The sequence below is a fragment of the Lynx canadensis genome, chromosome A2 (assembly GCF_007474595.2).
Source record: "Lynx canadensis isolate LIC74 chromosome A2, mLynCan4.pri.v2, whole genome shotgun sequence".
Lineage (NCBI taxonomy): Eukaryota > Metazoa > Chordata > Mammalia > Carnivora > Felidae > Lynx > Lynx canadensis.
This window is the reverse complement of record NC_044304.2, coordinates 21,344,273-21,371,890: the sequence shown is the minus strand read 5'-3', so window position 1 is coordinate 21,371,890 and position 27,618 is coordinate 21,344,273. Positions and strand designations below refer to the sequence as shown.

Here is a 27,618-nt window from a genome sequence, read left to right as displayed (position 1 = left end):
GGTATTGAACTCTACAAAAGCAAGTAACAAGCTGCAACTCAGTTCTAATGCTGAACAAACCACAGGCTACAAGCACCCTGCTGATCTCTAGTGTAACAGGTAGACTGTTGTTCTGCCTGGTGGGGGTTTCGGTTTTACATCTTATGTATGAGTTTAATTAGTTTCCTAATACGCATAATTTAGGCTTTTTTCGCCCCTTATGTCTACGTAGCTTTTTTGCACTGTATTATTTTACACATGGAACGTGTTCCAGTTTATCTCTAGTAGTAACCAGAGGTTTACTCCTTTCCTCGAAGCACTTATCTTAAAAGCTACTGAAGAGTTGTTTTGTTTTCTAAATAACTTATGCCTTTTCTAAATCCTTATCCTTGTTCCTTCTATCATTGTTATTAACTGTTGATCATGCTTCTTAGGTTTGTGGAGCGTGACCTGATGGCCCGAATTTGCAGTAGACAGTCGCCACACAGTTTCCCAGGGATGCCCCAGGCGGGCAGCAGCCTTGCCCAGGAGTGGGGAGACGTTCCCACTGATTGTGCTGTTTTGGTGCTTACAGTGATTTTGAGGGGTAGTAGCCTATCCAAAGGTCCTTGGCAGTTACAACCAATGATCTGCTTTTAGGGCCTTAAATGTCTTAAAACATCCTAATGAATTAATTGTACAGCACATGTGATTATAGTCCAGGAGTCTTTAAAGTCTGACATAAAGCTTTCAAAAAAATACCTGTGTGCTTAATATTAGTAGAACAAAACAAAGCAGCGGAACCCCAAAGCCTCCTGCCTCAACATCACACCCTTGGTTGAAGGCTTTGAGAAGAGTGAGAGTGAATGATCGGACAAAAGGCAGCCTCCCAGGGATCTGGAGACATTAGTCACTATAGCTTGCCTGCCACCCACTCTTCTCCAGGCCTCTGGGGGTAAGGAAGAAGCCTCTTCACTCCCTTGGGGGTGGAAGCTTTGTTTATGTGCTTTCCTGCTGATTCGAAGGTTTTTGAAGGTGGCTGTTTATCACACTGATTCTTTTTTAGCCTTTTGACTGTTCTTTAAACTCCCTTTCCTTCCATTCCATCAAATAATAAAGAAATGTATGTTAATTAAAGCAAAGTTACTGTATAACTTTGCTAGGAAGAGTTAGAAGGGTATTTGGTAAGCAAAGTGAGAGTATTCCAAGTACTGAGAAGTTGGGAATCATCCTTGAAATAGTATCTTCATTCTTCTACTAAGAGGTTTGTTAAAGCAAAAATAGCTAATCTGCACTGAGGGCTTACTGTGCCATAAACTTTTACATGCACTAATGGATTGAATAATCAGAGTAACTATGAGATAGGTGCCATTGTTAACATCTCCATTTTATAGATGATGACACTGAGGCATAAATTGGTGATACAACTTGTCCAAGGCCACACAGCAAGCAGGCATACACCTGGGACTCATACCCACCAGTCTGTCTCCTGAGGCCTCACGCTTCCTTATCAGGACTGTCTGGTTACGTTTGATACGGTGTTGATCATTCTTACATCTTGATTTTCTGCCCTTTAGAAGGCTAAGTTAACCACTTAAAATTTTTTATTAAACATCCTGTACTTTTGGTTCAGTCACCTCTAAAATTTATGACCCCTAACTTCCTTAGCTGAGAAGACACAACTGTATGGGAATATAAGGGTGTAGACATATTTCTAATAATCTAATGAATAGGACTTATTAGGTGCCTGCTATTTGTGTGGTGCTCTATTCTATGTAAATTCTGCTTTAGTCTTCAGAACCCCTCAATATATGTATATTCCCTATGTAACAGTTAGGGAAGCTGAGCTAGCAAAATGATAGCCTGGGGAACTTAAACTGAGTCTCCTTTTTATGGTTTGTCTAGTCCATTCTCGCTACTTGCCACTCCCCAGCTAGGAGTCTTGTTGTCCATTGTCCAGAGAAGCATTTGCCCAACTGGCGAAGACAAAGGCACAGAGTCAAAGAGACCTGGATTCCCTTCTGAGCACCTCTACTGGTTTTGCTGAGTGATGTTTTTAAAGATACTTACTGTCCTGAACTTTGGGTAGAACAAATTTAGTTGTACTCATTATTTAGCTTCTGTTGATTCTCATTCTCTTCAAGAGAATAGTCTGCTTTTAACGAAATAGAATTGGCTTTTATGTTACTTCCAAGAGTTCATGTACCAGAGAATTTGCAATAAAATAACACATCTAAGGCCACTAGGAATTTAGAGGGAGAGAGCAATGTGGACTGTCACACTGAGGTTTGTTTTGGCCTCATCTGATACAGGCTTTTTTTTTCCTGGAGTGTGTATGTGTACTTGCTGTTTCCTCTCATTGACCTGCCTTTCTGATTTCTAACGTAGTTATCAGGGAGTTTTCAGACCCTCCCTCTTCCCCTCACTGGGGACTACCTATAATGAGATGAGCACATGGGTAGCTATTTGGAAGGTGAAGACAATTAAGTAACGTTCTAGGCCTGATTTGAACTTCTGGATCTTTTTGGTTTGCGGTCAATTCCTTAACCTTGAGCTAAGAACTTCAAAAACATTTGGAGGCCTTTATTTCTGGTTTCTGTTTATTCGGCCTGTAGCTGAGCTCTACAGTTAAACTATATTAGTGTCTCTGGTCTCTTGACGATCAATCCCTTTTAAGTATTATTCTGTCCCACTGCCAGACTCCCTTCTAGCTTAATGTAAATTTGATTAACTGTCTGGGAGTTTTAGGCCACCTTTACCAGATATCCAAATTACAGTCATGTGACTTGTTCTTCTTGCATGGTAATTGGAGGGAGAATAGGGGAATAAGGATATCAAAATTCATGAATAGTTAAAAAAATATTCATTATTTTGTTCCTAGCTCTGACTTTCCCTTTTTACCTTTCACGATAGTTTTGTTTTTAATCAGATTTTGAATTTTGATTTAAATTTTCATTGACTACTTCTCTTTAAACATATTCCTTAGAGGTATAGCAAAATTAATACTAAAGGGGCACTTTCTCTTTCAGTTAGCATGCGTGCGTGCGCATGCACACACACACACACATATTTTAAGTTTATTTATTTTGAGAGAGACAGAGGGAGCGGGGGAGGGGCAGAGAGTGAGAGAGGGAGGAAGAGAGAATCCCAAGCAGGCTCCACACTGTTAGTGCAGAGCCCGATGTGGGGTCAGAGTCCTCCCCAGCTGTGAGCTCATGACCTGAGCTGAAACCAAGAGTCGATGCCTAACTAACTGAGCCACCCAGGCGCCCCTATACACATACATTTTTTGATGAGACATCGAAAATTGCTTATAATAAGTATGATTGCCTGCCAGTACTTTTTGCATACATATTCTTTGGTATCAAGAAAAAGAAGTGTGTATGTGTTTACTTGGCCATATAGCAAAACCTGCTTGGTCTAGAGGTGCAATATATACAATTATCTGAATATTAGTTTCAGTTACAGTTACAAGTTTTACAATTTAAAAATGGTTCTACCAAAGTTGGGGTTCAGTAATTGATCATTTTAATTTGCAGTTCATTAATTCAACAGATATTAATTGAGTGCTAGCTATGTTTTAGGAGCAGGGACATTATTAGTCTCTCTGCTGCCCAGCACAGAGCCTGGCATCTGATAGGCATTCAGTAATATCAGTTGAATGAAATGATGCATGTCCTCATGGAGTTTACATGCTGGTGTTATACCCACATCTAGCACTGAAAGAGCCCCAAGAGAAGTAGAATGCGTAATCCATATTTTAAAACTATCTTGCTTCTCTCATTGAGAGTGAGGGTATATTTCCCAGAAGCTCCCCAGCATACTTTCTCTTCTTTTGTAGCCAGGACCAGGTCATATAGCCATACAGAAGGCCCAGAACGCAGTTTTCTGACAGCAAGGAGTGGACTGACTGAGTGCAGTCCATTACGTGGAACGGGGCTTTGCCATGCTAAACGGATGCAGGATTCAGGGCAAGGGGAAGAGAGAGGGAAGGACTTAACAAGGCTACTCGGAGTGTGATTTACAGAATTGGAGAGGTAGATGTGGACTGAGCTTAACTTTGTGCAGAGCTATGAAGAATGTAGTTTCTTGGTGCATACAGAGGTAAACTGGAATTTTAACCTCTTTATGAACAAACTTTAATCTTAACACTCGAAGCAAAAAAGTGTCATAAATTACATAAATTCTTTTAAATCCTTTTCTCTGGAAACACTTCAAGATTAGTTTATCATGTCATTTAAAGAATAAGGGCCTTCTGTTTTTCTTTTCACAAGTATTCAGTAATTCAGAGATTTTATTTTAATTAGGCTTTTATCCTTTCATAGGAACTAGTTTAAGGACCTACTAGAATAACATTTCAGAAGAAGTTCATAAATGGTAACACTTAGGTGCCATCCAGACTCCTGGCTATTCCCCATTCTACTAGAACAATATAGAGGTTTGTAGTTGAACAAATAACAAACAAAAGAACTAGAGTGTAAGTTATGTGGAGCCATCACATTATGGTACAGGAGACACACCTCACAGTCGCCCTCACTGCCTGATCTCTGAGGAAAGCCTGGAAGTCTAGAGGGGTTCAGGCTCCGGAGTCAGACTGGGGTTCACATCCTGCCCCTGCTGTTTGCTTACTAAAAGAACTGACAGGTTATTTCTTTTCTCTGAGCCTCAGTTTCCTCATCTGTAAAATGGGGTTACCATGTATAGGCTACATAGAGTGGTTAGGATTAAATAAGATAGAATTTGAAAATAGTTAACACTTATGCATACCATATATCATCAGCAGTGTTTTATTTACTATATAACACACAAAAAGTACTAGGCACATACACAGTAAGTACTCATATAGGACTTCTTTTTTTTTTTTAGATAAATGGTTAACAACCATTTGTAGGGTTAGAATGATCTGTCATTTGACGTGAGAAGGCTGAGAAACAGCCACTATGAAATTACACAACAGTTTCAAGCCTTTTCATAACTGAATGTAGTCTATTCATGTAATCATTTTATAATATTGAAATTGGTACATTTTTGGCAGTGTTTATGTTGGTGAACTAAATACCTCCTTATTTAATCAGAACAGAGACCTATTGACTATTTCAATATGTGCTCATGTAACTGGCTTCTATAAATAAAGTCATCATCCATGAAGAATGTGACAATATTCGTATTCTAGAACATCTACCATTTCTCCAGCTTATAGGATAAGGATAAAGAAATGATTTTTATGGAGTATTACTCAGCAATCAAAAAGAATGAAATCTTGCCATTTGCAACTACGTGGATGGAACTGGAGGGGATTATGCTAAGTGAAGTTAGTCAGAGAAAGACAAAAATCATATGACTTCACTCATATGAGGACTTTAAGAGACAAAGCCAATGAACATAAAGGAAAGGAAACAAAAATAATATAAAAACGGGGACAAAACAAAAGAGACTCATAAATATGGAGAACAAACTGAGGGTTGCTGGAGGGGTTGTGGGAGGGGGATGGGTTAAATGGGTGAGGGGCATTAAGGAATCTACTGAAATCATTGCTTCATTATATACTAACTAATTTGGATGTAAATTTTAAAAAATAAAATAAAGTTAAAAAAATGATTTTTAAACGCTACTGTCATATCTTGGTACAATGAAAGATCATGTCAGAACTATGATTTCGTAATCTTGGTATGTGGTGCAGAGTACAAATATTGTCACTATTAGCAATTGCTGAGGGAACAGGGCTGTGAAGTGGTCCTACTTATAGCTGGAACTAGGGATTTATAAATTGGTTGACATGAGATTTCCAACATCATTATAGTATGAATCAGTTTTAAAAAATTATTTATGCTTGAAATTTTTGAAAGACATGTATTAAAGAAGGGTTAGAAAAATTGACATTGAGGTGCTTTTAATGGAAAATTTATGGGTGTTGAAATTAGGATTTTAAACACTAAAACAGCATAAGTTACTGAATTGGTGTGATGAAATGCCTTCATGGATGATCGATCAGTAAACCTAACGGAAAGAAAGGTGAAGTGTGAGAGTGGGGACTGAAGCTGACAAGAAGGTTTCCAAGGTGCGAAATAAAGATTGAAGCCATTCTAGATATTTTAAAGAGTTTTTATTAAGCTTGAATGAATTATGGCATATGAAAAGAGCTCATAAGTTGGAAGCACTGTTCATATAAGGAGTGTTAATAATTACACTTTTGTTGATTGAAAAAAATTTTCCTGGAAACTCAAAGAAAGAAGCTTTAATGATGAAGAAATTAATCATACTGCCCGATTCTCCATCGGAACCCCTGATTTTTCGTTCTCAAACCACTCCTCCTCTAAACCTTTCCCCTAAGTGGCAGTTTCATCCTTTCTGTGGCTTAGGCCAAAAACTTGGGAGTCAGCCCAGATGCTGCTCTTTCTCTCACACCACACATCCAGTTTTCCTTCTACCCTTCTCAACCTTTTCACCAATACTCTAGTGGATCTAGCCACTAACACGCTCGCTGGGATTGTTCCAGGATCTTTTTTATTGATCTTCCTGGGCTCCTTGCTCACTTCACAGTCTATTCTCAACACAGTTGCACAGTGATCCTTTTGAAAGAGAGGTCAGATTATGTCCCTCCTCTGCTCAAAGCCCTCCAGTGTCTTCCTCAAAACCCAGATCTTCACAGCAGCCTACACGTTTGTGTATAATCTGGTCCCTGGTACCTTTCTGAGCTCATCTCCTGGCATCTTTGCCTTGATCCTTCTGCTCCAACAGCAGTGGCCTTGAAACTGCTCTACAAGCTCCCACTTCAGGATCTTTGTGCTTTCTGTCTGGAATGTACTTCCCCAGGTACCCTTGGGTGTTGGCTAATGTCACCTCATCACTAAGGCCTTGGTACTCTTTCGAAAGTAGTAACTCTGTGTCCTCCTTCCTTGCCTCATTTTTGCCCCTAACATTTATTTTCATTCAGCATACTATATACTTTATTACCTGTCTCCCCACACTAGATTGTGAGATCTGTGAGGGCAGCACCCCCCTTTCCCCCCATTTGTTTACCTAACACAGAATGTGGCAGATAGTATGTGCTCAGCAAATATTGATTGACTAATTGCAGTAACATTGCAGTTCATTAGTATCACTGCTGTTGACTCATAGAGGCTTCTTTGAACAAAATCACTGGTAGTATCTGTTAATATCAGTTCTAAAAAATGGTAGTACTAATTCTAAACACTCATATTTAATAGTGGGAAGTACTGCATTATATTTCCCAGCTTCCCTTGTAGTTAGATGGGGTCATGTGACCGAATTTTAACAATAGAATGTGGGTAGAAGCCCTGGATCAAGAAAACCTACATGAATGATCCCTATGCTGAATGATTTGGGGAACCTGTGTTGAAGATGCAGCGCTCTGGGTCAGAAGGCGCTTGGCTCGATGAATTACCACGTAGAGGACAGTTGCCTACTCTTCAGGAACACCTGTTTGGGCTTTCGCTGAGTGAGAAATATCTGTTGGATTAAGCAACTGTAATTTGGAATTTATTGGTTAAAGCACAGCATTACCTTAACTAAAACAAACCAGTGACAGCTAAATTCTCCTTGTTCTGTTGGATATCCAGATGGTACCCAGATTCCTTGTCCTCAGCTTCTGTATTTGAAAATGGAAATGATGTTATTTTAAAGCACAGGTGTGTTCTTCTTTTAGGTTTATTTTGAGAGAAAGTGCATGCAAGAGGGGAACGGGCAGAGAGGGGGAGAGACAGAACGCCAAGCAGGCTCCATACTGTCAGAGCAGAGCCTGATGTAGGGCCCGAACCCACCAGACAGGAGATCATGACCTGGTCTCACCTGACCCTGAGCTGAGATCAAGAGTCAGACGCTCGACTGACTGAGCTATCCAGGCACCCCCACAGTTGTGTTCTTAATACAGATGACTTTATTTTTTTGCAACTCGATCAAGATACACTTCACATACCATGAAATTCATTCATTTAAAGTGTACAGTAGTGCAGAGTGTTTTTTTTTTCTTAACGTTTATTTATTTTTGAGACAGAGAGAGACAGAGCATGGGCAGGGGAGGGGCAGAGAGAGAGGGAGACACAGAATGTGAAGTAGGCTCCAGGCTCTGAGCTGTCAGCCCAGAGCCCGACGCGGGGCTCGAACTCATGGACCGCGAAATCGTGACCTGAGTTCAAGTTGGCCGCTTAACCGACTGAGCCACCCAGGCGCCCCCAGAGTGTTTTTTTTTATTATTGAAGTATAGTTGATATACAGTGTCGTACTAGTTGTGTACTAGCTGTGTACAACACAGCTGAATGGTTTTTATTCAGAGTTGTAGGGCCGCTGTGACAATCTAATTTCATAGTGTTTCAGTAGCCCCCAGAAGAAACTCTGCATAGTGGTAGTCTTTCCCTCTAGCTCTTGGCACCCTCACTACTCTACCTTCTGTCCCTATGGACTTGCCTGTTCTGGCCATTTTATACAACTGGAAGCATATAATATGTGGCCTTTTGTGTTTGACTTCTTTCACTTGGTATATTTTCAAAGTTATCCAAATTATAGCACGTATCAGTACTTCATGCCTTTTTAAAAAAACTTTTTAATGTTTATTTATTTTTGAGAGAGCGTGCATGAGTGGGAGAGGGGCAGAGAGAGAGAGAGAGAGAGCGGGACAGAGGATCTGAAGTGGGCTCTGCACTGACAGCAGAGAGCCTGACGCAGGGCTCAAACTCATGAGTTGAATCGTGAGGTCATGACCTGAGCTGAAGTCGGATGCTTAAGTGACTGAGCCACCCTGGTGCCCCTCTTTCTTTGAAAATGTTATGCTTCAGGGTGTCTGGGTGGTTCAGTTGGTTAAGTGTCTGACTGTTGATTTCGGCTCAGGTCATGATCTCAGGGTTTGTGAGGTCAAGCCCTGCATTGGGCTCTGCACTGACAGTGCAGAGCCTGCTTGGTATTCTTTCTCTTCCTTTCTCTCTGCCCCTTCCCTGTTCACGCTCTCTCTCAAAATAAATAAACTTTAAAAAAAATGTTATGCTGCTTATTTCTTTATCTTCTTTGGGTATTAAATTTTTTTAACGCTTATTTATTTTTAAGAGAGAGAGAGAGGGATAGGGAAAGACAGAGCATGACAGAGGAGGGGAGGCAGAGAGAGAGAAGGAGACAGAATCCAAAGCAGGCTCCAGGCTCTGAGCTGTCAGTGCAGAGTCCGATGCGTGGCTTGAACTCAGGTACCACGAGATCGTGACCCAAGCTGGAGTCAGTTGCTTAACCGACTGAGCTACCCAGGCACCCCCTCTTTGGATATTTTTCTGAAATAGATATTGGAAATGGAATTGCTTGGTTTGTACAGAATGCAAGTTAAATTTTTTGATGGAATAAAATTTCTCTCTAAAAGGGTTATACCCATTTGTACTCTTCAACTAGTAGTGACAACATCCATTTCTCCATAATTTCACCTATATTGGATGTTATTAATCTTTTATTTTTGTCAATCTGAATGAAAAATACCTCATTTTAGCCTTTGACATTGAACATGTTTTTGTATGCTTATTGATCATTTGCATTTCTTCTCTAAAATTCCTCTTTGTACCTGACTTTTGTTCTCCGTTAGGTTTGGCCTTTTTTTTCTTTATTAATTTATAGATGTTTTCTGTTATTATGACTGTTAATCCTTTATGTCTAATATATGCTGGAAATATTTTCTTCTAGTCTATGGCTTGGTTTTTATATAATGTATTTACTATTTTTTTTAATGTTTATTTTTGAGAGAGAGAGAGAACGTGCGTGAGTTGGGGAGGGTCAAAGAGAGAGGGGGATGGGATTGGAAGCTGACTCTGCACTGGCAGCAGCAAACCCGATATGAGACTTGAACACACGAATCGAATTGTAGATCATGACCTGAGCTGAGGTTGGACGCCCAACCTACTGAGCCACCCGGATCCCCTTAGGGCTTGGTTTTTAAAGTTGTTTATGCTGTCTTTCTGCCAGTCAGAAGTTTTAAATATTTTTAAATGTTTCATTTTATGGCCTCAATGCTTGAGGATGTCTATGCTGTCCCAGGGTTTATAACCATATTCCCATTTTTTAAATTTGTTTGGAGTCTTGTTTTTCATGTTTTGCTCTTTTAATTTGCCTGGAATTTATTTATGTGGCAGCATGCAGTAAGGATCCAGTTTTTTGCCTCTCAGAATGGATAGCCAATTCTTTAATTCCTATTTTACTGATGTATTTGTCTTTTCTTGTACTAGTATCATACTATTTTAATATTTTGATAGAACTATCTCCTCATATATCATCTTTTACAAAAATGTAGCTGGGTTGTACATTTTCTCCTTTAGATGCATTTTAAATTAGCATTTTAAAATAAAATACCCTTTTGGGATTTTTATTGGAAAGAAAAACATTTCTCTAACACAACTTCTTAAAAAAATTTTTTTTAACATTTGTTCATTTTTGAGAGACAGAGACTGAACACAAGCAGGGGAGGGGCAGAGAGAGAGAGGGAGACACAGAACCCGAAGGAGGCTCTAGGCTCTGAGTTGTCAGCCCAGAGCCTGATGGCAGAGCTTGAACCTGCAAACCATGAGATCATGACTTGAGCTGAAGTTGGATGCTCGATTGACTGAGCCACCCAGGCACCCCCTAACACAACTTTTAAAAAATGTTTATTTATTTAGAGAGAGAGACAAAAGGGCAGAGAGAGAGAGAATCCCAAGCAGGCTCCGCTTTATCAGCACAAAGCCCGACGAGGCGTTCAATCTCATGAACCATGAGATCATGACCTGGAGTGAAATCAAGAGTCCGATGCTTATCTGACTGAGCCACCCAGGTGCCGCTTCTCTAACACAATTTTTTTTTTTTAAATTTTTTTTTTTTCAACGTTTATTTATTTTTGGGACAGAGAGAGACAGAGCATGAACGGGGGAGGGGCAGAGAGAGAGGGAGACACAGAGTCGGAAACAGGCTCCAGGCTCCGAGCCATCCGCCCAGAGCCCGACGCGGGGCTCGAACTCAAGGACCGCGAGATCGTGACCTGGCTGAAGTCGGACGCTTAACCAACTGCGCCACCCAGGCGCCCCTCTCTAACACAATTTTTAATGGCCATGTTGTATTACATTGTATGCTTATGCCATATTTTACTTAAAAATTTCTCATTGTTAGTCTAAAACCACACTTTTAAAATATTGCCTCATAATTTAGCTTTTTAAATTGAAATATAATTGAGATATAACATTGTGTTAGTCCAGGGTGTACAACATAATGATTTAATATATGAATATATTGCAAAACGCTGACCACAGTAAGTTTCAGTAATACTTGTCACCACATATACAAACTTTTTGTCTTAGGATGAGAACCTTTTAAGATTTACTGTCTCTTGAAATACACGATATGGTATTGTTGACGGTGAGTCGTCATGCTGCACTTGATATCTTTAGGACTTACATATTTTTTAACTGAAAATTTGTGCCTTTTGATCACCTTCACCCATTTTGTGTGACAGTCACCAATCTGTTCTTTGTATCTATGAGTTTGGGTTTGGGTGTTTTGTTTTTATTCCATGTGTGAGATCATATGGCATTTGTCTTTTTCTGTTTGACTTGTTTCACTTAGCATACTGCTCTCAGGGTCCATCTATGTTACAAATGGCAGGATTTTCTTTTTTATGGCTGAGTAATATCCCATTGTGTGTGTATATGTGTGTGTATACCACATTTTTAAAAATCCATTCATCTATCAGTGGACACGTAAGTTGCTTCCATGTCTTAGCTATCATACATAATGCTGCAGTGGATATGGGAGTGTAGATATCTTTTTGAGTTAGTGTTTTTGTTTCTTTTGAATACCCAAAAGGGGAATTGCTAGATCATATGTTATTTCTAGTTGTAATTATCTGAGGAACCCCCATACGGTTTTCCACAGTGGCTGCATCAATTTACATTCCCACCAACATTGCACAGGGATTCCCTTTTCCCACATCCTTGTCAACGTTTGTTTTCTTGTCTTTTCGATAATAGCTTTGTAACAGGTGTGAGGTGATACTTCATTGTGGTTTTGATTGGCATTTTTCTCATGATTAGTGACGTTGAACACCTTAAAAATTTAGGGTATTCTTGAGTTCTGGGTATTGTTTAGAAGTTCTTTTGGTTTTATAAATTCATTAGTACTGATTTGTTCAATTGAGATAGACATGCCCTGTGTTGGGTTTACATAATCATGGAAAAGTTCAATTAGGGTCAGATTTAATTTAGATGATGTGAGTGGCTAAGATTGACTTTATTAGACTTAATTTATTTTTTAATCTCCCTAGTTAGACACGGAGCAGTGGGTTAAAAACAACGGCAATAAACAACTTAATGAAACAATGGAAGATTTCTATCCTTAATAATCAAATTACATTGACATTTGACAGATGGAAGCAAAACATTTAATTTAGGGAGCCTGTCAGATAAGACGTATACAAGGTCAGGGAGTGATGATGGACTATTGGAGAGAGTAAAAAGCCAGCAGGGATCTATATCTGTTGGGGAACAAAAAACCACAGTGACTCTACCACTAGCATTTGCTGTAAGGGCATTTACTTTGCAAATATGCCCAAAATGGAGCATCTAATTTGCTGAATTGTTTGCATTTACCATATTTAACAGCATAGTTGAAATTGTTACTGGACTTCCATCTGTTAAGTTGAGGGATAGGAGTGAAAATTCAAACATTTCAATGGGAATTTTCCTTTTAACTACCTCATAAATACTTACTGAATTAAAGTGTTGGTTTTTTTGTTTTTTGTTTTTTTTTTTTTTTTTTGCAACTACTATATGTACTGGATACATATCTCTGGAATCACACTGAGTTCCTATCCTTCTTCCTAAGTGCTTTAAGAGTTATTTATGTTGGATTTGTTAAATCATTTGGCTGAGGATCCATCCTACAGAAATATCTGTTGCATCATTGTAACTTTTCCCATGTAATAAATGGTCTTACTCAGTGTTTAATCTTAGCCTTCAAAACAAAGTGCATCAACGTGAAGCCTGGTAGTAGAGGCATAAGGTAATATAAGCGCCCCTCACTGAAATATTCTAAATAAGATGAGCAAGGTTCAGATCAGTTAGTTCATGATAACTTATTTAAATGAGTAACTCTAATGTGTTCTGGTCACCACAAGAGAAATTATCACCAAAATCAGTGATAAAATAAACAAAGACAGTAAAACAATTTAATATGAGTAGGAAATAAATGAAACAAAAGGAAATAAATGAAAAGTGAGTTAAATTTCCATATTCTAGGGGCACCTGTGTGGCTCAGTCGGTTGAGCATCTGACTTCAGCTCAGGTCATGATCTCACTGCTCATGAGTTTGAGCCCCATGTCAGGCTCTGTGTTGATAGCTCAGAGCCTGGAGCCTGCTTCCGATTCTTTGTCTCCCTTTCTCTCTGCCTGCCCCCCGCTCACACTCTGTCTCTCTCTCTTTCAAAAATAAATAAATGTTAAAAAATTTTTTTTACAAAATTTCTATATTCTAAGCTCCTGGATATTTTACTGTTTTTTCCCCCTTCATTGCATAGAAAGAGAGCATACTAGCAATAAAGAAAGAGATTTAACAGATGTTCTACAGCAAAAAGCTTCGGTTTATTTCTCATAATCCTATTAAGATGATGAACTGATTGTTCATTGGTTAAAATCTTAGTGATGTTGTAAGTTTGAAAACAAATATCATAGCCTTAGCTTTCAGCTTCATAAGACTTGTGGTTTTCATTTTCTCTTGCCTTTGGCTTTGATTATTCTATATTATATATTTGAATATATTATGTATTCAATATTTCCCCATATATTATCATTTTGTACTAGGTGGCTCTTTGCACAAAATATTCTGGAATATTTCAAGAGTTTATGAATATAAGAAGTGGATGCCATCTTCAAAACCTAGTGAACCAACAGATATTTACGTAGCACTGACTTTGCTATGTCAAACCCATGATGTAGTGATAGGGTGTTCTGTGTAGAGATGATGCACTAAGTGCCATAGGAACTCGAATCAGTCAACATTGTATAAAGTTAATATTAACTCAGCATTTACATGTGGCCAGCTTTATGCTAAGTGCTCTTCATGAATTGTCTTATTTATCCTCATAGCAGTCCTCTGAAGTAGGTACAGCACTATTCTCCCTCTTTTACAAGTGATGCCATTGGCACAAATGAGTTAGGTCATTTGTTAAAAGTCACGTAGTCAAGTAAACAATGGACACAGGGTTTTAAAAAGTTAATATAATGCCCTTCACGTGATTTTTCCACTCAGCAGCATAGATAACATTCCCATGTGCTTTTATGGATCTACCTAAATTCTTCTGATGATTGTAGAGTATATCCTAGTATAGGTGTATCATAGTGTATTGGTCATCCCATTCCCATTTGGTAGATATACAGGTTATCTGGTTTCCCACTGTTCAAGATAGTACTGTGGCAAACATCACTGGTTATGAAGCCTTCAACACATGTGTTTTGTATGAAAGGTTCTTTTATTTTCTTTTCTTTAATTTTAATTTTATTTTTTAAAATTTACATCTAAATTAGCATATAGTGCAACAATGATTTCAGAAGTAGATTCCTTAGTGCCCCTTACCCATTTAGCCCATCCCCCCTCCCATACCCCCCCCCCCGTAACCCTCTGTTTGTTCTACATATTTATGAATCTCTTATGTTTTTTCCCCTCCCTGTTTTTTTTTTTTAATTTTTTAAATGTTTTTATTTATTTTTGAGACAGAGACAGAGCATGAACAGGGGAGGGGCAGAGAGAGAGAGGGAGACCCAGAATCTGAAGCAGGCTCCAGGCTCTGAGCTGTCAGCACAGAGCCCGACACGGGGCTTGAACTCATAGAGTGTGAGATCATGACCTGAGCTGAAGTCAGACACTTAACCGACTGAGCCACCGAGGCGCCCCCCGCCCCGCTGTTTTTATATTATTTTTGTTTGCCTTTCCTTATATTCATCTGTTTGTCTCTTAAAGTCCTCATATGAGTGAAGTCATATGATATTTGTCTTTCTCTGACAGGCTAAATTCATTTAGTGTAATACCCTCCAGTTCCATCCACGTAGTTGCAAATGGCAAGATTTCATTCTTTTTGATTGCCAAATAATACTCCATCGTGTGTGTATATATATACATATATGTATACATATGTATACATATATACATATATGTATATATATACCACATCTTCTTTATCCATTCATCCATCGATGGACATTTGGGCTCTTTCCATACTTTGGCTATTGTTGATAGTGCTGCTATAAGCGTTGGGGTGCATGTGTCCCTTCGAAGCAGCAGGCCTGTATCCCTTGGATAAATACCTAGTAGTGCAATTGCTGGGTCGTAGGGTAGTTCTATTTTTAGCTTTTTGAGGAACCTCCATACTGTTTTCCAGAGTGGATGCACCAGCTTGCATTCCCAAGATTCTTTTATTTTTTTTTAGGTTTATTTATTTATTTTGAAAGTAAGAGAGAGAGCCAGGGAGGGGCAGAGAGAAATGGAGAGACAGAATCCCAAGCATGTTCTGTACTGTCAGCGCAGAGCTGAGTGCAGGGCTCAAACTCACAAACTGCGAGATCACGACCTGAGCACAAATCAAGAGTAGGATACTTAACTGACTGAGCCACCCAGGCACTCTGAAAGATTCGTAATACTAGAATTACTGCTCAAAGAGTTTGTGTCTTATAAATCTTTGTAGGTTAAATTATGTTTCATTAAATTTCTTTTCAAAAAAAAGAGGTACCAATCTGTACTCCCAATTTCTCCCATTCATCCACCTTCCTTGCCAACAATTCTTTTTAGTGTTAAAAATTTTACCAATCTGAAAGGTGAAAAAATAGTATATAATTAAAAATTATTTTCGTCACTACTAATAAGATTGAGCACATTTTTATAAGCTTTAACTCTGATTTTTTTTTCACTTCCTTTGTTTTATTTTTTTTTAATATATATATATGAAATTTATTGACAAATTGGTTTCCATACAACACCCAGTGCTCATCCCAAAAGGTGCCCTCCTCAATACCCATCACCCACCCTCCCCTCCCTCCCACCCCCCATCAACCCTCAGTTTGTTCTCAGTTTTTAACAGTCTCTTATGCTTTGGTTCTCTCCCACTCCAACGTCTTTTTTTTTTTTTTTTCCTTCCCCTCCCCCATGGGTTCCTGTTGAGTTTCTCAGGGTCCACATAAGAGTGAAACCATATGGTATCTGTCTTTCTCTGTATGGCTTATTTCACTTAGCATTACACTCTCCAGTTCCATCCACGTTGCTACAAAAGGCCATATTTCATTTTTTCTCATTGCTACGTAGTATTCCATTGTGTATATAAACCACAATTTCTTTATCCATTCATCAGTTGATGGACATTTAGGCTCTTTCCATAATTTGGCTATTGTTGAGAGTGCTGTTATGAACATTGGGGTACAAGTGCCCCTATGCATCAGTACTCCTGTATCTCTTGGGTAAATTCCTAGCAGTGCTATTGCTGGGTCATAGGGTAGGTCTATTTTTAATTTTCTGAGGAACCTCCACACTGCTTTCCAGAGCGGCTGCACCAATTTGCATTCCCACCAACAGTGCAAGAGGGTTCCCGTTTCTCCACATCCTCTCCAGCATCTATAGTCTCCTGATTTGTTCATTTTGGCCACTCTGACTGGCGTGAGGTGATACCTGAGTGTGGTTTTGATTTGTATTTCCCTGATAAGGAGCGACGCTGAACATCTTTTCATGTGCCTGTTGGCCATCTGGATGTCTTCTTTAGAGAAGTGTCTATTCATGTTTTCTGCCCATTTCTTCACTGGGTTATTTGTTTTTCGGGTGTGGAGTTTGGTGAGCTCTTTATAGATTTTAGATACTAGCCCTTTGTCCGATATGTCATTTGCAAATATCTTTTCCCATTCCGTTGGTTGCCTTTTAGTTTTGTTGGTTGTTTCCTTTGCTGTGCAGAAGCTTTTTATCTTCATAAGGTCCCAGTAATTCACTTTTGCTTTTAATTCCCTTGCCTTTGGGGATGTGTCGAGTAAGAGATTGCTACGGCTGAGGTCAGAGAGGTCTTTTCCTGCTTTCTCCTCTAAGGTTTTGATGGTTTCCTGTCTCACATTTAGGTCCTTTATCCATTTTGAGTTTATTTTTGTAAATGGTGTGAGAAAGTGGTCTAGTTTCAACCTTCTGCATGTTGCTGTCCAGTTCTCCCAGCACCATTTGTTAAAGAGGCTGTCTTTTTTCCATTGGATGTTCTTTCCTGCTTTGTCAAAGATGAGTTGGCCATACGTTTGTGGGTCTAGTTCTGGGGTTTCTATTCTATTCCATTGGTCTATGTGTCTGTTTTTGTGCCAATACCATGCTGTCTTGATGATGACAGCTTTGTAGTAGAGGCTAAAGTCTGGGATTGTGATGCCTCCTGCTTTGGTCTTCTTCTTCAAAATTCCTTTGGCTATTCGGGGCCTTTTGTGGTTCCATATGAATTTTAGGATTGCTTGTTCTAGTTTTGAGAAGAATGCTGGTGCAATTTTGATTGGGATTGCATTGAATGTGTAGATAGCTTTGGGTAGTATTGACATTTTGACAATATTTATTTTTCCAATCCTTAAATGTAGATCAATTATGGGGCGCCTGGGTGGCTCAGTTGGTTGGGCGTCCGACTTTGGCTCAGGTCATGATCTCACAGTCGGTGAGTTCAAGCTCCGCATCGGGCTCTGTGCTGACAGTTCAGAGCCTGGAGCCTGCTTCAGATTCTGTGTCTCCCTCTCTCTCTGCTCCTCTCCTGCTCATGCTCTGTCTCTCTGTCTCAAAAATAAATAAAAACATTAAATGTGGATCAGTTATGTATTTTGCCCATTTTTTCTTTTTTGATGTTGTTGAATTATAGGAGTTTATATATGGAAATTAACCCATTATATTTTCACCCATCTCATTTGTCTTGTTTGTTTATTTATTTATTTATTGGTAGTAAAGTATAATTGACAAATAACATTCTGTTAGTTTCAGGTGTACAACATAATGATTTGATGTTTGTATACATTGCAAAGTGATCACCAAACTCAGTCTAGTTAGTATCAATCACCATACATAGTTACAAAAAATTGTTTCTTGCAATGAGAACTTTTAAGATAAACTCCTTTACTTTTGAACTTTATTTATGGTGTCTTCTTTAAAATTTTTTTTTTTTTTATTTTAGGGAGAGAGAGAGGGAGAGAGAGGGAGAGAGGGAGAGAATCCCAAGCAGGCTCCATGCTTGGCATGGAGCCCAACTTGGGGCTTGATCCCGCTACCCTGAGATCATGACCTGAGCCGAAATCAAGAGTCAGATGCTCAACTGACTGAGCCACCCAGACTCCCCATTAATTATGGAGTCCTTTGCCACGTAGTTTTATACTTATATGTTGTCTTTGCTATCACTCCCTCTGGTTTCTCTATTTGGGTCCAGAGTGATCTTTTGTGAAACACAGATTTGATCATTTCCTTTCCATGGTTAAAGAAACTCTCAGCTGTTTCCCATTGAGAGGCAGTAAAATACAGTGTTCGAGGACATAGACTATAGACATTTTGCTTGGTTTGAAACCTGGTTCTGCTACTTCCTAGTTGTTGGGCCCTGGGCAGGTCAGGTACCTGTTCTGTGCCTAGACAGAATGGGGAGGAGCTGCAAGTGGGAATGGAGTTTTTTTCATGGTAACAGAGATATTCTGAAACTGGATATAGTGGTAGTTACACAACTCTGTAAACTTATTAAAGCTGTGGAATTATACACTTAAAGTGGGAAATTTTGGTATGTGAATTATATCCCAATAAAGTTGTTTTGTTAATATATTTGTTTACAGTTTATTTTGAGAGAGACAGAGACAGCGTGAGTGGGGGGGGGGGCAGAGAGAGAGGGAGAGAGAGAGAGAATCCCAAGCAGCCTCTGCATTGTCAGCACAGAGCCTGATGTGGGGCTTGAACTCATGAGACCATGAGATCATGACCTGAGCTGATACCGAGAGTCAGACGTTTAACCGAGTGAGCCACCCTGGTGCCCCCAATAAAAGTGTGTTTTTAAAAAAAGAATAAATAAGGGGCACCTGGGTGGCTCAGTCAGTTGAGTGACCGACTTTGGCTCAGGTCATGATCTCACAGTTTGTGAGTTAGAGCCCCACGTTGGGCTCTGTGCTGACAGCTCAGTGCCTGGAGCCTGCTTCTGATTCTGTGTCTCCCTCTCTCTCTGCCCTTCCCCCCTCATGCTCTGTTTCTCTCTGTCTCAGAAATAAATAAACATTAAAAAAAATTTAAAAAGAATAAATTGGTTCGGGGCTTATTTTGGAGGGGTTCCCTTTGTAATTGTAGACTAAGGTAGTTGATAAGTTTTGGTTCTGCATAATATTCTCGATAAATGGAATGGAAAGCTAGATAAAGTAATATATCCTTGATCTTATTCATTGGGTAAGATAGAACATTGAAAGCTACCGTTTTTCCTTCAGGAATTCATTAGGAATTAGAGTTTTTGTGGGTAGGAGTCAAGGTGCTAAGTATTACAATCTGAGTTTAAAGAGTACTAATTCATATACGTGTTAATTTGTTGCAATTTTTAGATATCAAGATCTCGATAGTGCTGTCTCTACACATACACACGTATGCACACACACTCACACCCACACATACATTCTTCAAAATTAGGTGTCAGTTTTTTCTATAATCCCATCTCTTCTGCCAAGGTGTTTTTGTTTCATGTGCACTCTCAACGGACTGGGGTGCCAGGTCTCAGGAATGAGTAAACACACTGGGGCTTCAAGCTGTTTATGTGTTCTTTTTTATCTTTCAGCACTTTCATTTGGACCCTTGGATGCCCACTGAACAGATGCTTGAGACCTGCAAGTAATTTTCAGACCGTAGCGGAACCATAAGGCCTGTCCATTGCGTGGGGAGAAGACAGCCCGTGTTCTGTGGAAATGAACGGGGAGCAGCAGCTTGATGCAGGTACTGGCTTTGCTGAACAGAAATCATTTTTCATAGTGTACAGTGCACAGTTGTATTACTTACCTGTACTGTATTGTCTGACTTGTCTTTCTACCACTGAACAGGAAGCCCTTTGAAGGCGTGAGTCATCTTTCTCTGTACCTAGCAGAGAACCTGGCACTAGGGGGTACTCATAATGTTTGCTGGAAAAGCAAATGACTTTTGTGAACAAACATCTTTAAAATTTTTTTTAAATTTTGATAGTAACTTTTGAAATATTTTGCAATAACTGTAGATTCATGGGAAGTTATAAAGATGGTACTGACAGGTCCTGTGTTTACCTGGTGTTTACCATTAGTTACATCTCCTATAAGTATATTACAACATAAAAGCCAGGAAACTGACAAGGTAGAAAGTGTGTATAGTTCTCTGTCATTTTATTACATGCAGATTCCTGTAACTACCACCTCAGTCAAGATACAGAACTGTTCCATCACCACAAAGAGCTCTTCCTTGCTACCCCTTCATAGTTACGTCTCCCCCTTACTTTCCCCCAACCTCCTCTAACCCCAGGGAGCTGTTAATCTGTTCTCCATCTCTCTGTCATTACAAAAATTTTATATAAATAGAATCACATAGTATGTGACTTTTTTTTTTAATGTTTATTTTTTAGAGAGAGAGAGAGAGTGTGTGTGTGTGTGTGTGTGTACACATATGTGTACAAGTGTGCGCATGGGTGCAGGGGAAGGGTAGGGAGGGGAACAGAGTATCTGAAGCAGGCTCTGTGCTGTCAGCAGAGAGTCTGATTCGGGGCTTGAACTCATGAACCGTGAGATCATGACCTGAGCCGAAGTCAGACACTTAACCAACTGAGTCACCCAGGTGCCCCAGGTGTGTGACTTTTTGAGGTTAGCTTTTTTCGCTCAAGATAATGCTCTTGAGAGCTATCCAAATTCTTGTGTGTATCAGAAGTTTGTTCCCTTTCATTGCTCAGTCGTATTCCATGTATTACAGTTTGGTTAACTATTCATCTGTTGTAGTACATGTTGGTTGCATCCAGTTTTTGGCCATTACAAATAAAGCTGCTGTGAGCAATCATATACATAAGATTTTATTTTTCTGGAATAAATGCCCAGGACCACAATTGCTGGGTCATATGTTTAATAAAGAAATGGCCAAACTACTTTCCAGAGTAGCTGTACGTTTTTATCAGCAATGGATGAGAGATCTAGTTTCTGCACATCCCCTCTGCCACTGGGTATTGTCGCTGTTTTTTAAGTCATTTCTGATAAGGTGTGTAATGACACCTTATCCTGGTCTTAATTTGCCTTTCCCTAATGGCTAGTGATGTTGAACATGTGCTTGTTTGTCATCCTTATATCCTCTTTAGTAAAAGTGTCTTCATGTCTTTGGCTCATTTATTATGTTGTTTGCTTTTTAAATTAATAATGACATTCTTTTTTCACTGTTGAGGTTTTTAAAAAACTTTATTGAGGTTTTTTAAGTTTTCTTAATTTTGGAGAGAGAGAGACAGTGTGAGCAGGGGAGAGGGGCAGAGGGAGAGAGAGAGAATCTTAAACAGGCTCCACATTCAGTGCAAGAGCCTGCCACGAAGCTTGATCCCATGACCCTGGGTTCATGACCTAAGCCAAAATCAAGAGTAGGATGCTCAACTGAACCACCCAGGCACATCTGTTTTTGTTTTTTGAGATGTGATTCACATATCATGAATTCATATACCTGTATAGAGTACACAATTCAACGATTTTTATTATATTCACAAAGTTGTGTGACCATTACTGCTAATTCCAGAATATTTCATCTCCCCCCAAAGAGAAACTGTTAGCAGTCATTTCTTGCTCCATCCAGTCTTTGGCAACCATTAACTTAATTTCTGTTTCTATGGATTTACCTATTCCTGTTTTCTTTTTGTTTGTTTGTTTATTTATTTTGAGAGAGAGAGAGTGAGTGTGAGCAGGAGAGGGGCAGAGAAAGAGGCAGAGAGAGAGAGAGAGAGAGAGAGAAAGAATGAATCCCAAGCAGGCTCCACACTGTCAGTGCAGAGCCTGACACAGGGCTCAAACTTATGAATGGTGAGTTTATGACCTCAGCTGAAATCAAGAGTTGGACACTCAACTGGCTGAGCCACCCAGGTACCCTGACCTATTCCTGTTTTCTTTTGATTAATGTTTACATGGCATATCTTTCCATCCTTTCACTTTCTACCTATGTCATTATATTCAAAATTTCCTATAAAACATATAGTCATTTAAAAGAGTTTTAGTCTTATGTTGATGTATTTAGACCATTTACATTTAATGTAATTATTAGGACTCAAGTCTGCTGTTTTTGTTCATTGGTTTTTGGTTTTTGGTTTTTTGTTTTCTTTTTTTTTCCTCTCTCTTCCTGCCTTCTTGTGGGTTACTTGAACTTTTTTAGAATTCCATTTTGATTTGTATGTAGTGTTTTTTAATGTATCTGTTTCTGTGGCTTTTTAGTGGCTGTTCTAGGTGGAACACTATATATACATAACTTCTCATACTTTGCTAGTGTCATCATTTAATTAATTTGAGCAAAGTTTGGAAACTACCCGCTTTTATATCTCTTTACCTTTATAATTGTCTTAAATATTTCTTCCACATACTTGAGAACCACATCAGGCACTGTTAAAATTTTTGCCTCAACTGTCAAACATAATTTGAAGTCAGGAAGAGAAGGAAACTGTTTTATATTTTCAATATTTTTACTCTTGAAATTGTCCCTTATTCCTTCCTGATTTTCTAAGATTCCTTCTTCTGTCATTCCATTTCTGTTTATAGAATTTTCTTAAGCCATTTTGTGTGTGTGGGGGGGGATTGTGGGGGATTTTGTGTGTGTGGGGGACTGATCTGGTGAAAAAATATTTTACCTTACTATGACAAGTGTCTTTACTTCCCTGTTCATTACTGAAGGATATTTTTGCTGGAAATAGAATTTTGGGTAGAAAATACTTTTTTTTTTCATCTCTTGAAAAGTAGTATGTATTCTGGCATTCATGCATTCCATGATTTCTGGTGAGAAATCTGTCATTGGAATCCCCTCTCCCCCATTCATCTTTTTTTTTTTTTTTTTTTTCCACGTTTATTTATTTTTGGGACAGAGAGAGACAGAGCATGAACGGGGGAGGGGCAGAGAGAGAGGGAGACACAGAATCGGAAACAGGCTCCAGGCTCTGAGCCATCAGCCCAGAGCCCGACGCGGGGCTCGAACTCACGGACCGCGAGATCGTGACCTGGCTGAAGTCGGACGCTCAACCGACTGCGCCACCCAGGCGCCCCTCCCCCATTCATCTTAAGAGAGGTATTATTTCCCTTGCTGCTTTCAAGATTTTTTTGTCTTTTAGCTTTCAGAAGTTTGACTTTTGCTGTATCTTTGCACATATTTCCTTGGATTTATCTTGTTTGGGGTTTTCTTAGTTTCTTGAATCTATAGACTTATTGGACATTTTTTTCTTGGCCAAAATTGGAAAAATTTCAGCCATTATTTCTTCAAATACTTTTTCAACCCTGTCTTCCTTCTCTTTTTCTAGTACTCTGCTGGCCCTAGTGTTAGATTTTTTTGTTGCTATTCCACAACTCCTTGAAACTCTTCATTTTTTCAGTGTTTCCTTTCTGTTGTTTAGATTGAGTGTTTTCTTTTGCTCTGTTTTTAATTTTAGTCGTTCTTTCCTGTATCCTCCTTATTCTGCTAAGGAGCTTACCATGGAGTTTACTTACGGTTATTGTATTTTCAATTCCAAAGTTTCTGTTTTGAGCTAAGGAGGGATGAGGAATGGGAATAGTCCCAGGTTAAAAAGCCACAACCCTGCTCTTCTAACCAGGTCCAGTACCTTGTCTGGAATAGTACTTTTCAGTTTGTTGTGTGCCTTCAGTTAATTTCATAACTTTGAAATGGTTGCTTTTCATTGTTTAGTCAGTGATCTTGATATTTTTCTGGGAGAGTAGGTTCACTGAGGTACTCACTGTGCCATTTAGGAAGTTGATTTATGTTGTTTTAAATGTTATTGTTAATTCATGCATTTAAAGCGCGCGCACACACATATTTGATGAGTTTGATTCTATTGCTGTCATTCATTTGATGATCAAACTGCCACATTCTAGAGCAATGAGAGTTCTTTCAGATTATTTCCTGTGTTTTTTGGTGTGATATCAATGTATCTGTGATAATTCTAGTCCTTGCTTTCTGGTGTAGTAAGATTCCCAGGTACTTCTTGCACATTTTCTACCCCAGACTTACAACCTACCATTTCTCTGGGGAATGATTTTTTCTTTAGGGCAGTGGATACGATATTTGGAGATCACAGTCTGAGTACTGGGGTGCTCATTGATACTAGGTTGTCATTTCTTACAAGCCTTATCCATAGACATAGGTAGAAACTACACATCTTTAGAAAAGGTGGCTTCATTTTATATTTATAATTTTACTTATTTATTTTTTAATGTTTATTTTTTGAGAGTCAACATGAGTGGGGGAGTGGTAGAGACAGAGGGAGAGAGAAAGAATCCTAAGTAGGCTCTGCACCATCAGCACAGAGCCAGATGTGGGGCTCTGACTCTGGAACTGCAAGATCATGACCTAAGCTGAAATCAAGAGTCCAACGCTTGACTGACTGAGCCACCCAGGCGCCCCCGTATTTATAATTTTAATTTAAAATTTCAGTAATTTAAAACTACTTCTTTGATTTTATGCTTGCCTCTCTTTTCTTTTGGAAATGTGTTGTTTCATAATGATGTTCATATCATCACTTATTTTTACTCTACCATATTTTTTATTGTTTTTTTTTTTAATGTTTAATATTTGTTATTGAAAGACAGAGAGACAGAGCGCGAGCAGGGGAGGGTTAGAGAGAGAGGGAGACACAGAATCTGAAGTGGGCTCCAGGCTCCGAGCTGACAGCACAGAACCTAATGTGGGACTTGAACTCCTGAATGGTGAGATCATGACCTGAGCTGAAGTTGGATGCTTAACCGACTGAGCCATCCAGGCCCCCCTTATATTGTTTTTTTAAAAATATTTATTTATTTTGAGAGAGAGCATGTGTGTGCAGGGGGAGGGGCAGAGGGAGAGGGAGAGGGAGGGGGGGGGAGAGAGAGAGAATCACAAGCAGGCTCTAGGGAGCCCAACATGGGGCTTGAACTCATGAACCATGAGATTGTGACCTGAGCTGAAATCAAGAGTCTGATGCTTAACTGACTGAGCCACCAGGCATCCCTACCCTATAATATTTCTATAATTTTTTCAACAGTACCAATATTCCAAGTGTTTGTAAGATAACAGTGTGAGGTTTAAAGTTTCTTTATGGTTTTTGCCTTTAAATATATTCCCCCGGGGTTTGCAGTCAAATATTGTATTTTAATATGGCATAAAGTAATCCTGTTGGTTTTGCCACCAACAGTTAAGCATATTTGTTTCAGTTCATTTTCATTTGGAATTTTTTTCCTTTTTTTTTTTTTTTTTTTTTTTAAATGTTTGCTTGTTTTGAGAGAGAAAGAGAATGTGTGTGAGTGGGGAAGGTTGCAGAGAGGGTGAGAGAATCCCAAGGAGGCTTCGTGCTGTGAGCACAGAACCTAGTGGAGCTCAGTGCCAGGATCCATGAAATCATGACCTGAGTGAAAACCCAGAGTCCAAAGCCTAACTGACTGAACCACCCAGGTGCCCCTGGAATTTTTTTCTTTTGATTTAAATATGTTTCTAAATTGTAAAAATGTCTACATAGTTACATATAATGGCATTCTGATACTTTTTATTCTTTTTATTCATCCTTTTTATTCTTCATGTACATAACTGGTTTTATTACTTTATTACTCATTTAAAAATTATAAACAAGAATGTGTATACATACATGTATATTGATATTCATATCTCTTCTATACTAGAGATTATCCCACATCAGTATGTAGTAATCTTTCTCCTTCCTTTTTCCAGCTATATAGATGTATCTTCCATATTTAATTCAGCCAGTTCCCTGCTGGTGGACACTTGGGTTGATCCCAGTCTTGGTATTACAAATAGGGCTGCAATGAATAGTTTTGCACATACGTCTTTTTGTATTTTTGCCAGCATATCTATCTTTGGGATAGATTCCTAGAAGTGGAATTGTTGGCTCAAAAGGCAAATACATATGTATTTTGCTAGATATTGCCAAGTTCTCTTTCACTAGGGTTGTGTCATTATGGTTTACCTGCTTAACTACAGCCTCACTATAGAGAGGAGTATGTTGTCAAACTTTGGAATTTTTTTCCAATCTGATACCTCAGTGTAGTTTTAATTTGCTTATCTTTTAAAATGAGTAAATTTACACATCTTTCCATATGTTTAAGGACTATTTGCATTTCTTTTATGTATTTTGCTCATTTTTCTTTTTTTTTAAGAAAAATTATTTATTTTGAGATAAATAAAATAATTATTTATTTTGAGAGAGAGTGTGTGCATGCACACAAGCAGGGGAGGGGCAGAGAGAGATAATCCCAGCCAATCCCGATGGGTGCTCAATCCCACAACTGCGAGATCGTGACCTGAGCTGATATCAAGAGTCGGTTGCTTAGCCAACTGAGCCACCCAGGCTCCCCTATTTTGCTCATTTTTTGATCAGATTATTAGTTTGTTTCTTCTTGGCTTGTCAGTAGTTTTTAATTATTAGAGGTTTTAGTTCTTTAATTCATTATTTTTAGTATTTTTTCATTATTTTTTTAATGTTTATTTAATGTTTATCTTGGGAGAGAGAACGTGAGCTGGGCAAGGGAGAGAGAGAATCGTAAGTGGGCCCTGAGCGCTCAGTGCAGAGCCCAGCACTAGACTCAAACCCACAAACTATGAGATCACAACCTGACCTGAAATCAGGAATCAGACACCCAGCCGTCTGAGACATCCGGTTGCCCCTTTTGTTGTTTATTTTTTCTTTGTAAATTAGCATGCTGTTTGAGGGAGTAGTTTCCTGGCTGAGGACCATGAATCATCAGCCTTGTTATGTTTTAATAATGGAAATTGAGTTTCTACTGACCCATACTTTCCAGGATGCTGCCCATGTAGTCTTTGTTGGCTTGTTAAATTTCTGGTGAAAATTTTCAAACATGGAAAACAATATAACAAACACACATTGATAAAAATGAGTGGAAAACAATATAACAAACACCTGTGGTACCTACTGTGAAGAATTAATGTTAACGTTGTCCAGTATTTGTTTCCATTTTTTAAATTGTTATAAAATGTCCTTAACACAAAGTTTACTTGTGAACCATTTTTAGGTATACAGTTCAGTGGCATGAAGTCCATTCACACTGTTGTGCATCACCGCAGTGATCTCCAGCACTTTTTTTTAAGTTTATTTATTTATTTTGAGAGAAAGAGAGAGTGTGTGTACATGTGAGCAGGGGAGCAGCTGAGAGTGGGAGAGAGAATCCCAAGCAGGCTCTGCACTGTCAGCGTGGAGCCCAGTGCGGGGCTCAAACCCACAAACCGTGAGATCACGACCTGAGCCGAAATCCAGAGTTGGACACTTAACTAACTCACCCAGGCACCCAATCCAGCACTTTTTCATCTTCTCAGACTGCAACTCTGTACCTATTACATGATGATAACTTCCCATTTCCCTTTCCCCCCAGTCCTTGGGAATTACATTCTCGTCTGTGTCTCTGTGGATTTGAGTACTCTAGCTATTGGCATGTAAGTGGAATCATACAGTATCTGTCCTTTTGCAAGTGGCTT

The 27,618-nt window shown here is 39.0% G+C and overlaps 1 protein-coding gene across 4 annotated transcripts in view; it reads left to right on the top strand.

The window, feature by feature from the left end:
- Positions 1-27,618, top strand: part of SFMBT1 (Scm like with four mbt domains 1) — a 131,292-nt gene that overhangs the window by 50,191 nt on the left and 53,483 nt on the right. For all 4 annotated transcript variants that reach the window (XM_032592293.1, XM_032592294.1, XM_032592292.1 and 1 more), the window contains one exon: positions 19,742-19,896. In XM_032592293.1, the coding sequence (XP_032448184.1) occupies positions 19,869-19,896 (28 nt within the window). In that variant the 5' untranslated portion in view covers positions 19,742-19,868. The remainder of the gene's footprint in view (positions 1-19,741; positions 19,897-27,618) is intronic.